At 46.2% G+C, this 15,639-nt stretch overlaps 1 protein-coding gene across 1 annotated transcript in view; it reads left to right on the forward strand.

Moving 5' to 3' along the window:
* Positions 1 to 15,639, forward strand: part of EFCAB6 (EF-hand calcium binding domain 6) — a 215,743-nt gene that overhangs the window by 155,008 nt on the left and 45,096 nt on the right. Inside the window, exons 22-23 of the mRNA XM_034987337.1 lie at positions 5,927 to 6,121; positions 10,047 to 10,202. Coding sequence (XP_034843228.1) covers positions 5,927 to 6,121; positions 10,047 to 10,202 — 351 coding nt within the window. The remainder of the gene's footprint in view (positions 1 to 5,926; positions 6,122 to 10,046; positions 10,203 to 15,639) is intronic.

The following is a 15,639-nucleotide window of genomic DNA, read 5'->3' on the forward strand; positions in this document are numbered from 1 at the left end:
GATGGTGGGCCAGTGGCTTGCCTTCTCTGGGCTTCAGTCAACTATCAAGTAGGATGGCAATGGGGACAAATAATAGAGGCAGAGTACCTGGCACACATAAGCATAAAAACTGGCAGCAAAAAGATCATATAGATTTGAAATTCTTTTTTAATTGCGATATTAATGCATACTCATTTTAAAAGTCTCAGAAGGGCGCCTGGGTGGCTCAGTCGTTAAGCGTCTGCCTTCGGCTCAGGTCATGATCCCAGGGTCCTGGGATCGAGCCCCGCATCGGGCTCCCTGCTCGGCAGGAAGCCTGCTTCTCCCTCTCCCATTCCCTCTGCTTGTGTTCCTGCTCTCGCTGTGTCTCTGTCAAATAAATAAATAAATAAAAGTCTCAGAAAATCCAGAAAAGCATAAAGGGAAAGAAAAGACAACAACAAAGCACCCGTGACCTACTCAGCAGACATGATAAATGGTGACCTGGTGGTGAGGCTTTCCCACCCATTCTCTGTGTGTTCCCATGATCTCAGCTAGTTGTCCACTCCGTGTTTGCTGGCAAAGGCAGGTGCCCCGCCCTGCTCCACGCCCCACATCCACCCCTGCACTGCAGAGCAGGAGGCGCTGAGCCGGCGAGAAGGTGCTGGCCAGCCGGGGGCTGTCCACGCACCAGGAGCCTCCTTCAGTCGCCCTAACCATAGGGGGGGCGTTCTCCGCCCAGGGACACGGGGAAATCGGGGACGACTGGGACCCATGTGACACACTGCCAGCTGAGGGGGTCGCTTGTCAGAATAGGAAAGCCCACGGGCGCCTGGGTGGCTCAGTTGGTTAAGCGACTGCCTTCGGCTCAGGTCATGATCCTGGAGTCCCTGGATCGAGTCCCGCATCGGGCTCCCTGCTCAGCGAGGAGCCTGCTTCTCCCTCTAACCCTCCCCCCTCTCATGTACTCTCTCTCTCTCTCATTCTCGCTTTCTCAAATAAATAAATAGATCTTTAAAAAAAAAAAAAAAGAATAGGAAAGCCCCCCAAAATAGATAAGTGGAAGTGAGTAGACCAACAACATTCTGCCCTTTCAAAAATACACAATTAAAACCTAGAGTACAATATAGAATGTAGACAAGAAAAAAAAATAGCATCCATTATTCACTCAACGTTTATTAAGCACCTGTGAAGTGCACTATTTTAGAGCCTCAGATTAGTCTGGAGGGTCTAGTCAATGCTGTGGAAGCAAATTAATGAATTCACCCCCACATCTCAGTGGCTTAGCACAGCGATATTTTATTTCTCACTCACCCAGTGTCTACAGCATGTTTATCAGCTCTTTTGGGCGGTTCTCTTCCAAGTGGTGGTTTGGGGAGCTGGCCAGCCTCCAGCTGTGGCTTCATTGAGCCCTGTGGGGGTGTCTGCAGAGCTGTAGGATCACACGGGCTTGGGTGGGCTTCAGCCCCAAAGTGACACCCTCCCGCCTGCGGCCCCCACTAACTGCACAGGGACTGGACAGATCGGGGAGGACCCAATCTTCGTTGTGTGAAGTGAGCCGGGATGTAGGCTGGCTTATCAAGGATTAAAGGAACAAAATGTTCCAGCCTGAAGGAGGCTGGTGTGAAAGGGAACCTGCTCACTGAAGCCAAATCAGGATCTGTGAGGATGAGATTTCAGGAGCAGGGTGTTTGGCGTGGTTTTGGAGAGATTGCTAAGAATGAATTACAAGATAGAAGTGGATTCATTCATTTCTTCATTCATCTGAGTGATCACGAAGCAGGAATTCTTTGAAACTTTCTAAGTTGCAGGCCTCGTGCTGGACGCTGGGGTTCCAGAGACAGCCCCCACTCTCAGGCTGCTCACAGCTCGGCGGGGAGGGTAAGCACGGAACACAATGTTGCGGGTGGTGGGAGCTGTGCGGGTGTTCAGGGAGGGGACACTGCCCCCCCAGGGGGATAGGAGGCCTGAGCTGAGTCTTAATAAACAGTCATTTTATTAAGGAGGAAGGGCTTCCCAGTGAGCAGAGGCCCGGAGGAGGGGGAAGTCTGGGACAGGAGAGGAAGGACACTGCCCATCACAACAGAGCCTGAGACCCAGAGCCTGTCTGGCTCGGGGACCACCAGCACCAGGGGGCCCACTGTGGGAGGCACTTCTCAGGGACTTGCTCAGCATGTGGAACACCTTCTGTAGCCTCATTTCATCAGACAGAATTCGACTATTTTGGATTTAAAACAGACTTTGCTGAAAAACTATGAAGACAATGCATTAGAAACATACCCAGAAGGCTAGCACAGGGAGGCAAGTCTCCGAATTAACAGTATCGGATTAGTTGTATAAAGCCAGCTGATAAGTGGACTTGATAGAAGGCTTTGGGGGGATCGTTGATGCCCAATTTTTGCACATTTCTTGATATGGTAGGTAAGTTGTATCTTGGTCTTCCAACACAAAAAGAAAAGACTACGCAAGGTACCTTTGCCAAACGCACCTGCTCATGGGAAGAAGCCCTGACTCTAAGTTACCAGGAAGCTTGGTTATCTGCATCGGCCCAGCCATGGCGGCACCTGGCAAGAGCCTGCTGGGCACCCTGCTGTGGGACAGCAGGACAAGGATAGCCCGGAGCAGGGAAAGGAATTAAAGGGGTCCAGTGAGCAAGGTCTTTAGGTTAGGAAAGAGGAGACCGAACAGGACACGGTAGCTGGGAGGGAGTTTTGGAAGTGCTTGGGGATGACTGGCCAGGTGGGCTCCTAGCTCAACATAGAGAACTTTTCGTGATCCAAGTCGTCAGGCACTTCAGTGGGTGGTCTTTGAAGGAGTGCGTTTCCCCTGCCGGCCTGGCTTTATCCAAGGCCAGACCACCCCTCACTGGGGAGCACCAGGGAGGGATCATGGACCTGGACGGCCCTCAAACCTGTGACACCACCAGGACTTGCTGACCGTGCCCAGTGGCCATGACCAACTCGGGCAGGGGAACACCACCCTGAAGGGTGATGATGTTAGCCATCAGACCGCCCTCCCTGGTGACCCCTGAGAAGATTCTGTACGTCCCAAGCTGCATAAGTTGTCACGTCTACCTCTGCTGCCTGGCCTGGGTCGTCAGTGGGGCTGACCCCAGACCCTCTAAGTCTGGGGTCAGAGGTGCTAGAAGGTGGGGCTGCCACTGACATAAGAATCAAGTGCCTGAACTGAGCATAAAGGACTGAGACTGAGCGAAGCAAAGCAATCGATGTGAACGTATTCAAATTGTGTGTACAACTGAGTTGCTGTATGCACAATAATTGGGCAGAGTAATCGGATTATATCATAAATTAGCGGCCATTGCCACATGCAAATGCAAGCTTTTATGGGTCCTCTGTTTATGTGCACATTTTTCCTGGCACATCTGTTGCCGAGCCATTTTAAAATTCAACCTTTATAGGCAAGTTGATTTTTTTAAAATGTTACACAAAGGATTATATAATGAAGGGTGAGGTTATGTAAGCTGAATTAACTCTCTTATTATTCACATTCATAACAATATTTTAGTTGCAATTGTGCAATCTGGTCTTCTATTCCTTTGCGATGAGAATGGAATGTTTATGATCTTTATTAATGAGGTAATTAAGAAGTGTCTTTTCATTCAGTTCAAGTGTCATGATTTAGAGTTTGTTGTCAGTAATCTCTGTGCACAACACGCCAGGATGGTGGCGCTTCCTTAGGAACACGTGTCCTTCGCAGGCAGTAGCTCAGCCGACAAATATTGATAACCAAGCTTTGCGAGGCCTGTGGCCAGGCGCTGGGAGTTTGTTTGTAAGGATAACACGGCGTGGTTGCTTGTGGTTGCCCCTCAACAAACTTGCCATCTAGCGGGGAAAGGAGGCGCGTTCTAAAGGTATGGTTCAGCCTTTGGGTGGTGAACAGCGGCAGCAAGCAGCAGCATGCACTCACTGGGTGCCAGGCCCTGGTCTAAGACCCAGGGGGCATTTACCCGCCGATCCTCACCATGGCCCCGGAGAAATCCAGGCGAAAGTGAAAATACAGCACTTTTGACTTAGGAAGAGAGAGGAGTCATTGGTCAGTGACTGGTCTCCACACCATTCTTTCCGGAGCCCTCCTATAGGAACGGGGAGCCTTGGGGAGCTTCCCTTCCTTCCCCTTCCTTGGGACATTGATGGAAAATAAACTACCCTTTCCACAGCTAGAGTCTTATCACCAGCAGCAGGAAGAGCTACTTGCTAGAGGCCCCTGTGCGGCCTGGAGCATCATAGCCCTGCCCAAACCACAGCACATGCCTTGGCAGCCAGAGACCCCACGGGCCCTCTTTTGTGGCTGTGTCACTTGGTTTTGTTTTAGAAAGCAAATTCACTGAATACAGGTAGAATGGTATTTGGCCGGGGGGGGGGGGGTGTTGCAAGTACCAAGGCTGCACTAATAACAGACACCTGGAAAGGCCTCAGATGGTTTCATAAATATATGGAGAGCAGCAGTAAGGCACTGACCTGAGACGTTGGGTCTAGGAAGGCCTTCAGGGGCTCACAGAGGAGGGACCAGAGCCCCAGAGTGGCCGAGGGCCTTGCCAGGGTCTCAGGGCGAGTGAGCGTCTATTTGACTTGGAGTTAGTTCTCCACCCTGTGCTACCTCGGAGTCACAGAAGGGGACTCTCCTTACCTTGTAAGATAGAGTACCTGATCGCAATGGGTCTGGATGCCGATAGGGCAGGTGGAAGTCAGACACGAAGCAGAAGTGTGGGGCACAGAAACGACAAATGGGGGAGAGGGAGAGGGAGGGCCCCCCCCAGTTCTGTAGGCACTTCAGGGAATGGCCCATTTGGCCTTGGGGAAGGACTGATGGCATGCCAGCTCCCGGGATGCTCTGTGGGTTTTAGCACAAGTGCATGAAGGGTTTGCCTAAAATTCCTACCCCTCGGCCTCCTCCCCCCACCCCACCCCTCGAGGACAAGAAATTCGGGGAAATAAATACGTTCTCTTCATCGCTGCTCAACCGAAACAGTCGCAAAGGTGTCTGTGTGTTGGAGGTGAGCAAGCGTGGGATCCTGCAGATTTTTCCACGTCTTGTCAGTTAACGAGCAGAGGGAAGCTCGGCCACACACAGGAAAGCTGCCTGCACTCATGCTCAGTCAGACAAACGTCCAAACAGCCTGCTAGAGGATTATGCCCACAACATTGTTTAAATATAGTCTTGGTCCTTGTAACTGGGAGTTCATCTGAGAAAAATCACATCCGCAAATGCCATTTTTATCAGTCAGACGAGGACCAAGATCTTTCGGTAAAAATAAATGCTTTTTTTTCTTTAAAGAAAATTGGCAATTTGCCTTAAATTTTTTTATTGAAGTAATTCTATTCTATTTGAATAATGCTGGGAGATAAAAACCCTCCATTATGCCTTTTTTAATGAATTATAATTCAGAAACATCTCAATAATAGAAAACGACATAAAAGGTACATAGCATAATTCTTATCTTGTTTTCCTCACTGGTCTCGCTCACTGGTTGTATATAATTGGCATCTCTTCAAAGGGGAAGTGGGGGATTTGAATCAAATGGCATTCATTTATTTAAGTTTTAAGATTGAATATGTTTTTGAAGGACTTTTTCTAAACCTTAGCATAGTTCCCCTTACATGTAGGTGCTCAATTAAAAAAAAAAAAGATTAAAAAAAAAAACCCTGTTGAATGAATGGCAGGCTTGATTTTAATTTTCTGTGGTCACAACCGTTTTCTAACAGAATGACAAGTGAATGAATTTGGTTGCTCTTTCCTGGGGACCAAGATCACCTCTCAGGAGGTGTGACCATTCTGTGGATGAGAGCAGCAGGTTTCCAACTTTGATGAGCCTATGGCTCCTTGCCTGAGGATCTTGTCAAATGCAGATTCAGATCAGGTCTGGGTGCTGTCAGAGAGCAGAGTCTGCATTTCCAGCTCACACACCATGGTGGCTACTGATGACAGTCTTGTTTGTTTGTTTTCAAAGCTATGACACGGAGGGAAGAGGACACATAACTTACCAAGAATTTTTACAGAAATTGGGGATTAACTACTCAGCAGACATTCATCGGCCCTACACGGAGGATTACTTCAACTTCATGGGTCATTTCACGAAGCCCCAGCAGATGCAAGAGGAGGTCAAGCAGCTGGAGCAGAGCACAGATAGGGCCGCGCCAGTCAGGTAAGTGTGTAAGTATCGTGGGTCTGCGAGCTGGCCACCTGTTCGTCACATGCCCTTGTGGCAAAAGTGGTTTTAAAGTGGTCCCTCCCAGTGCTGGCAAAGTTGTCATGAAATTATAATACTCCTTTTCTGCTGTAGATTCTAGAAACGGGCACCAGATCACGGAGTATAAAGGAGCTAAAAGGCCATGAGCCAACCCCCCCCCCTTATCCAGTGACAGTCGCACACCATTCCTATTTTGTAGGTCACCCTTGAGACCATTTAAGTGTTTACTAACCTACACCCTGGGCCCCGCCCCTCACCCAACTAGAAGCCAAGTTCCAGAAGGACATGCCTGTCTTCACGCAGTGCAGAACAGTGCAGACACCTCGTGGGCACCCCGCAAACCTCTGTTGAATAAATGAACAAACCAACAGACCTATTCCTTAACTCAGTACTTTGAGGACTAAACCTCAAAGAAATAATGTAGTAGAAGCCAACAGTTAAGCGGCTGGAAGATATGATTTGCACTATATCTTCAACAACAACTAAAAGGGGCACCTGCCTTATAAAGTGTGGCCCCAAGGAACATGAAAAAGTATATGCCTATTCAATTAGCATCACAAAGACTGTGGAAAATGTTTGTGATCAAGGGCTAACGGGAAGTGACATTTTAACCAGTATGTGTATTGTGATTGGAACTATGTCAAAAGTGGATGCCTGTCCGCAGGGACCAGAAGATGCTGTGCAAAAGGTGATGTGTTGGATTTGGATGGTGGGACCTTACACGACGACTTTCAGAGTTTAAAACTAATTCCTAATGACCTATTTAAAAAATTTATAACACAGGAGAAAATGTTGCTGCATTCAATATAACCATAAAGCAATGGGACAGATGTTCTCGATCAGTCCTAGGTCCTGATGGTCACCGCCAGCACTCGCCAAGGCTAGGACTCCATCCTCACTCCACAGCTCTGCCTTAGCCCCATGATGCTCTCCTCCGTGTTTCTGTCCATGTCCGGTCTGTCACTTCAGCTGTCCGTCCTCACCACCTCAAATGGCACCTGAATGAGCGAATGAGTTGTTATTAAAGTATCCGCAAAGGAAATAAGAACTCCCAAGGACACAGGGAAGAAATGTAATGGCTCAATGGGGTTTAAGAGAAAAGCAGTTCAAACACACCCCTGAATTATGTCCAAGTTACTGAGTTATAAAGCCTGAGGGAAGAGAATTGAGTTTGTGAGATTTAAAGTAAAAATAGGTGCAAGATTGGTATAAATGAAATACGCCATAAAACTAATGAAAAAGTGGAATTTATCTTTACCAGACAGGGCTGGCCTCATTACCCACTCGTGTCTTCCCTCCTGCCACTTGTGAGTAATGAGGCTCTGAGAGAAATCTCACATCCTCCGCACACTCTCGGCACATTCGTTCCCTTCCCATGTTTCTGTTTACCGTGCCAACTGCGAGCCACCAGACCGTGCATCTCAGATCACCAAGCTTAGTTAACCGATCCACACTCACCCTGTCCTCCTTGCCACAATCACACTTTCTTACCAAAGAGGACAAGCCTGATTTCACAAAAATGCCTGACCAACTTCCATTTTCTCAAAGATGTCGAATTGTAAAATTGGCAAGTAAACAGGATCTCCCTCCTCTGATGAAAAAGACGAAAGTCAGGTTCATGTAAAGTGACCAAAATTTATATTTGCCTCTTAAATCTAAGAGAATTTATTTTGTTTGGAGTGCCCCAAATACATTTTGAAAATTAAGAATCCTTTTTTTAAAACTCACATTTATTTTCCGTGCCGTCCTCTTTTTTGCCCAAGTCTGAGTTGAAGATTTGGAACCAGAGCAGCATTGATGAACTAGCCCCATTAGCCCTGGCCTGTTCCGGGATGCAGATTGGGGGGTATACCAGCAAAACCGGTGAAGCCCGGCCCAGCAAGGCTGTGTCGGGCAGGGCTCTGTGGCCGTCCACTGGCCATGACAGTGCCCTCTTCGGACTGACTCACTGTCCAGACCAGGAACCAGACACGGGCCCAGGGCAGCAGCAGCTCGTCCCTGAGGGTCGGCTCCCACCGTTTCTGTTCGGCATGGCACGATCGATGCTCCAAACCCTCATTTACTCTGTGCACACATTCACTCTGCAAGGGAAATAATTACCGCCTAGAAACCAATCCAAGAAATGCTGAATGCCTCAATTTTCTAAAAATATGTATCTCAAAAAATGTTTCGATTTTTTTATACCTTCATTTGCTTTCATTTTGAAGGATTAAGTGGAATATAATAGTTGTGATGATGAGTAGTCATTTGTAACATGGGACTGAATTCAGCATACACCTGTAAAGGAATCCAAAATGTTGCTCCTGTTGGTATACATTTGCAGAACAGTTAATGCAACTCATTTGTATCAGTTGCTCAAATGCTTAGTCGGCCAGCTCCACAGTGGAGGCCAAGGAGGGAAGGGGGTGGATGGCCCACGTGGCTTCCAAGTCGGCGCCACCCCCCCCCGACCTCTGTGCTCCCACTCAACTTCCTCTCTTCTGGACTGTTCTGTTCCTTTGGATTCTTTCTCCTAGGCATGCTCAAGGAACTGTTCTCTCCGCAAATACATTTCTGAGGTGGTAGACAATTACAGCAAAGATTCTGTGTTTGGAATTTATAGCACATTCTCTTCCCTGAATAAGAACCCCACAGCCAAGTCCTAGTCTAAGCCCGCCAGACAAGCATGTTGCTCAGGGCAGTAGGAAGGAGATCTCTCTTTTTAGAGACCTGGGTGAACCAAGGTCATGGAGTTTATCATCAGTCCACCAAAGTCAGGTGCAAGATGGTCCATCCCTAAAGATTTCCACACTTTTTTAGTCCCATAACAATATATTTTTTTTGGTCAGGGAAGAATTTTCCTTAAAAAATGGATTTATAGAAACTTGAACATGTTCTGCAAGGAAAACAGCCCTCTAGCAGAAGCTGCAGCTGGATGCTCCTCTGTCCCTGCGAGAGGCAGGCCCGGTCAGGCCCTGACTCCACCGTGGTTCTGGGCACCCTCGTTCTACATCTATAAAGTGGGGCTATAGTTACCCACCTCCCTTGCAGGGTTGTTAAGAAGCATCAGTGGGAGAGAACATGAAGACAGCACAGCTCCTGGTTTGCCAGTTGATGCCCACAAACAGTGGCTGTGTTTCTTAACAACACAATATCTGATAAAAAGCCAGGGGTCCCAGGGCACCCCTTCTCCCCGGCTAACACTGAGAGCTTGTCCACCTTCCTCACTCCCCGAGCTCCTGCACCTCTGCCTTAGGGTGTTGGCGCTGGCTGTCCTGGGGCCCAGGAGAGCTATTTGGGGGTAACACATCTCTACTCAAGTGCTGCCTTCCCAGTGGGGCCCACCTGCACCTCCCCATGGGAATTGCAGCCCCGCTCCCACTGTGGGTCTTCTCAGCCCCACTCTCCAGTCTCTACTGATGTACTGCGCTGACCCCTTCTGTCTCACATCAGCCTCGCCCCATGAGGATGTAAGTTCTTCTAGGGATGCCTGTTTGAACCCCTAGATGCATCCCAACACCCAGAGTGGTAGCTGGCATGTAGTAGGTGCTCCATGGGTTTTCACTGGGAGAATCAAGGTGTATTTCACATGTCTGTAATATCACTGTAGGTCTTAATTCCTTGTTCTATCTTTAAAGTACCAATTCTAGTAAAAAAAAAAAAGTAATTTCTCTAACACAGTTTTGCTAATGATAATAACAATAACATGACAACAATACAGACCTATTATTTTTTCCAGAATACCTTTTAATGTAAGCATTACACCAAGGCTGCAAAACATCTTCAAAATTAGTTCTTTGATGAACCAGCAAATCATCATTAGAACAATCATGGAGCTCTTGCTTTAAAGAAATGACTTGTTTTCCTGGTTTTAGGGTGTCTAAAATGTCTTCTCTTTCAGGGAAAAGCTTAAGGACCATTATCAAGATATCAGCAAAGCACTCACCAAACTAGACAGATGGAAAAACGGTTATATATCCATAGGCAGGATGCAGAAGGTGCTGCAGGAGTGTGGCTGTCCTCTTAAGGAAGAGGAGCTGACCGATCTTCTACACAGGTTTTCCTCCACTGGCTTAACGGTGCTTCTCACATAGTCGGGACTAGAAAATGGAAAATGAATGGCTTTCGCTTCTTCCTCTCTGTCCATTCAAACAGTGAAGTAACATCCGGGCCTCCCTCCGTGGAGTCAACCCAAAGCACAAGGAGGGCGCACGTCTCTCTTCCCCATGGCTCTCAGCAGCATAATCCTTCTCCGCTAACATTAGTTTTTGCTCTCCCCACGTTACTCATGCCCTTTGGTGGGAGTCAGATGGTTCTACGAGGCTCAGTAAAGACAGCAGCCCCTTCACCCTGCTACTCCGCATTTCCCCGTCCCCACGGTCCACAAAGCGGCCGCTTTCGTGGGTACCGTTTGGTGCTTAACTCGTGGTTCTAAGTGACGGGCTTCTATGTGCTGCTTCCTGGTTTGTAACTTTCAGGCAGTGTCTGTTGACTCCATACCAGGAAGATGTGGGTTTAACTTTCCTTCACCGATCACATAGCACCAGCCGCCTCACCCCGTCAGCCTCCACCTCTCCATGGGGACCCACAAACTTTTCTCCATGGGCCCCCATGTGGCTGCATCACAGTTTCGGGTAGATCAGTATTCGGGGTTTATAACGTTGTGACCTGTTTCATGGATCACTTTTCCCTTCCTACGTAGCATTTTGGGTTCCCTGGAATTAATAATGATTTTTGTTTGTTTGCATAGTTTTCTGTGTACTCACTATCACTAATGAAACCCCCACCATGCCCCCAGTCGTAAAATCTTCTTCTGGAGTGTTCAGACACATCAGATCATCTTTTTCATACTCTTTAATTCTGTGAAACTTTCTGGATTACTTCATTAAGGACTTCCTCTCCTGTTCTTCGTGAAACTCTTATTTTTACTGAATATTCAACCACATAGGATATTTCCTCATATTTTAAAATCTTTCCCATCATCCATCTTTTCCTTCCTGCTTCCCCTTCTGAAAGATTTCCTCAATTTTAGCTCTCAGCCTTCTTTTCGGATTTTTGTTTCTGCTGTCATACTTATCATATTTCTAATGACCAGAACTTGTTTTTGCTCTCAGAATGTTCCTCTTTCAGAGCACCGTGTTCTTGTGCGAGATCTCATTTCTCTGAAGGTATTAACAACAGATTTTTTAAAAAGTTTTCTTCACCTGAGGGATCTCTCCTCAGTGTCACTTTTTTCTACTATTTTCTATGTTAGACACTCTCCTCAAAAATACGCTTATTTTAAGAGTGAGATTCTAAGAAGCCAATTAGAATCTGGGCAGATAGGTGGAGCTTACTCACTTGGCTTTGAACTTTCAGTCTGAACTACTGTGGTAGAGCAACCTGGCAGAGAGTGTCCTTGAAGGACCCCCAGTGTCAGGATCTTTAACATTTTTCTTTTGGGCTGTCAAATTTCCCAGAGACTAGGGTTACCACATAACATATGGGGATGCCTAGTTAAATTAGAATTTCAGATAAACAATAATATAGTCAGTCTAACTATGTGTCATGCAATATTTGGGATAAATTTATATTAAAATTATTTTGTTTACCTGAAATTCTAATTTAACAGGGTGTCCCGCTAAGTTTTTGTTGGTTTGTTTTCCTAAATCTGGCAACCCAACCAGAGAAGATTCTCTGGTGCCCTGCTGCCAACACTCTGGGAGCTGCCTGGGAGAAGAAGCCTGGAAGTTTCAATGGTCAGTGTGGCAAGCTGCATAATGCCCCTCTGAAGGTATCCCGGTCCTAATTCCTGGAACCTTTGAATGTTATGTGATATGGAAAAATGAGTCCTTGCAGATGTGATTAAGTTAAGGGTCTTGAGATGGGGAGATGATCCTGGATTGTCTGGGTGGGCCTCAGATCTCCGTGTCCTTATAAAAGGGAGTCGGGGAGAGGTTTCACCCAGAAGTGACCACAGAAGGAGAAATTGGAGTGGTGTGGCCACAAGCCAAGGATCACCAGCAGCCGCGAGAAGCCAGAAGAGGCAAAGAACAGATTCTCCCATAGCCTCTGGAAGGAACACGGTCCTGCCGACACCTCGATCTTGACCCAATAAAACTGATCTCTGACTTGTGGTGCCCCAGAAGTGTAAGAGAAGAAATGTGTGGTGTTTTAAGCCACCCACTACTCTGGCATTTGTTACGGAGCCATAGGAAACTCTTTAGTAAAGTCAGGATATACACAAGCTTCCACTTAATCCCTCTTTTCATTAAGAACTCTCCCTGTCTTGCACTAGGACACCCGCTTTTTAGTTCAGAAACCCGGACTCCAGAGAGCACAGTTTCCAGAGCTCCCGTTTTGTGCTGGGGGAGGGGGACAGCTTCCCAGACACTTGGAATTTGGGAGGGGCATGGGGTCCAAGTGCTTCCCACACAGACTCTTAACCAGTCCTTCTATTTTTCTTTCTTTGATGATACAATTATTTTATGGGTTTTTTTTTCATCATGATAAGCATACTGTTTAATCCCGATCACCTATTTCACCCATTCCTCCACCGTCTCCCCTCTGGGAACCAGCAGTGTGTTCTCTGTAGTTAAGAGTCTGTTTCTTGTTTGTCTCTCTCCCCCTCTCTCTCTTTTCCTTTGCTCATTTGTTCTGTTTCTTAAATTCCACTTATGAGTGAAATCATATAGCATTTGTCTTTCTCTGATGGACATATTTCACTTAGCATAATACTCTCTAGCTCCCTCCATGTAATTATATGTAGATTATTCGTTTCCAGATCCAAAGAATGTCAAGATTTCATTCTTTTTTATGGCTGAATAATATTCAAAGATAGATAGATAGATATACACACCCCATCTTCTTTATCCATTCATCTATCAGTGGACACTTGGGCTCCTTCCATAGTTTGGCTCTTGTAGATGATGCTGCTATAAACATAGGGTGCATGTATCCCTTTGAATTAGTGTTTCTGTATCCTTCAGGTAAATACCCAGTTGCATGATTACTGGATCACAGCATAGTTCTATTTTTAAATTTTTGAGGACCCTCCATACTGTTTTCCGCAGTGGCTGCCCCAGTTTGCCTTCCCACCCACAGTGCACGAGGGTTCCTTTTCCTCCACATCCTCGCCAAACCCTGTGGTTTCCTGTGTTTTTCATTTTAGCCACTCAGACAGGTGTAGGGTGATACCTCATTGTGGTTTTGTTTTGCAGTCCCTGCCTGATGATGAGTGATATAGAGCATCCAGTTCTTCTCTTTTTTACCCCACAATGACTCCTAGCTGTAGACGGGTCCCCACAAGTTTCTCACCCGCACACAGTCCATAAACAGCCTCCACCCGTTTTTCACGCGACCCTTGAAGTGTTCCTTCCAGCTTCTGGCTCCCAAGGCTTTTAATCCAGGAAAGAACACCTTGGCTGTAATTCTCTGTATTTGCCCAGATCCTTCCAGATTTGGGGGTGATGTTTTGCCCTGTGATGTCAGTTTTCTGAACGGACAAGAAAAGCTATTGGTTTTCGGGTCGTTCAGCTTTGTCAGGACAGAGTGACACTTCCAAGTTCTATGCATGTCAGCACCCCGTCCTCTTTCTACCGCTGTCTCTCTGCTCCTTCCATGTCCCATCTTTAGTCAGGTACAGTTTTACTCTGGGGAAAAGGTAGTTACATGTAACCTTCTGTCCTGGAGCCACAACCGGGTCTTCTGTGCTTGGTTCATAGGTTGATTCTGAAACTCAAAACCATTAACCAGCATTTCACAATTATGCCTATGTAAATACTGTTCAGTGCCCAGATCATAAATGAAAAGTAGCTTTCTACCAGTGGCACCATCCCTGAGCCTCTGTGTCCGCGGTCTTGTAGGCACACCTGGATGTCCATGCATCTTTTCTAAGTCGTACAGGGAAAGGTGGTTCTTTGTGTAAGCTGTTTCCAGGAATATAAAGAGCTGTTTTCTAGGAACACGGGGCTCAGGTAAAATTCAACATTGTCAACCTTCAGCTTTCCCCAGCCTTCCATCCCACTTACTATTCTGACAGGTTTCCCCAGGTGCCCCCATCCTACAGCCTGCCCCTCCCCAGCCATTGTCCTGTCCCAGGTCTATCCCTACTGTTCCCAACAGGATTGGATCCCCTGTTTGCTACACCACATACCTTTTTATTGCTGATTTACATTCTTACTTTGCTGGAGTACTTCCTGAAGTAACTTTCTAAGAAAGGGCGGGCAGGAAATAAATTTTCTGAGTTCTTTGTCTGAAAAAATCATTTAATCTCCTTCACACAGATTGCTAGCTTGTCTGAGCATAGAATCCTAGGGAGAAAATAATTTTTCCTTAAAATGTTGAAGCCGTCACTCCATTGTGTTTGAGCAAGAGAAGTTCAGTGCCGGGGGGGGTGTGTGTGTGTGCGCGCGCGTGTGTGTGTGTTGTGTGTGTGTGATGAAAAGAAGGACCATTTCCTCCTCAAATATGCCTATACGTTCTCTTCTTCCTTAAACAGGTTCTCCTCTCACTAAATGTATTTCTAGCTGAATGAGAATTCATATGCATTCAATGAATAAATCATAGAAAAACAGCACCTGATAAATAATTAACTAAATGATTGTAGGAGAGTCTTATAAAACATAGTTAGGCTTGGTACTTTTCTAAGTAACAACAAAAAGACTGTGGGATTTCTGTAGTCCACCTTTCAATGGGGGTGATCAACTTTTTTACAAATTGAAACCTTAATAAGGATCCAATGCTTGGTTGCTTGTTTCTTCTCAAAGACCTCTTGATGATAAACATCTCTGGTATTTGTAATTATATGTAGATTATTCGTTTCCAGATCCAAAATAGACTTTTCTAAATAATACTGCGATTAGCATATGCATTTGATTTTATTACTAAATTTTAATACCAAGTTGGCAATTTATCCTGCTGATGAAATAGAGTTGATTAGCCTTTTCCTCCATGTCTCCGTCATGTGAGCCAGCGATGTGGGGCCCGTGGAAGGCCGCTCTGCAGCTGTGGGTTGGAAAAGCACAGCTCTTGGCTTGTTTTCTTTAGAAGCAGATATCTGAGTCTCTAGAAACTTCTCTCTCCGGCTTACCAACGTTCCACACTGTTCTTCTTTGATGTGCACTCCACCCTGCTGATAGAAAGTTTGGGTGTCAGAGTGCCAGTAATCCCCAGAGACTTTAAGTGACAAAAATGGGAACTTTGAATGCAGTTAAACTTTATTTTGAATTATCTTACATCTTTAAATATGCTCTATGTTCTCATGAAACTTTGGGGTTTTCTCTCACAATATATTCTTCTAGACTTTAAAGGTATTTTCTTCTGTGTTAGAGTTGAGGGCAGGAAGGAGCCTCTGTTTCTACATGGCGTGTCCTCATTGAGATGTGCACTCAGAATTCCTCTTTGAGAAAGTACTAAGCATATAGGTTTTGTAAAACTATTTCTTGGGTGCTTTCGGCTTGACAACTTAGTTCTGCCAATCTCAAAAAGGAATCTGACATCCATTTTCCTCAGTT

The sequence above is a fragment of the Mirounga leonina genome, unplaced genomic scaffold (assembly GCF_011800145.1).
Source record: "Mirounga leonina isolate KUSES-001 unplaced genomic scaffold, KU_Mleo_1.0 Mir_418, whole genome shotgun sequence".
Classification (NCBI taxonomy): domain Eukaryota; kingdom Metazoa; phylum Chordata; class Mammalia; order Carnivora; family Phocidae; genus Mirounga; species Mirounga leonina.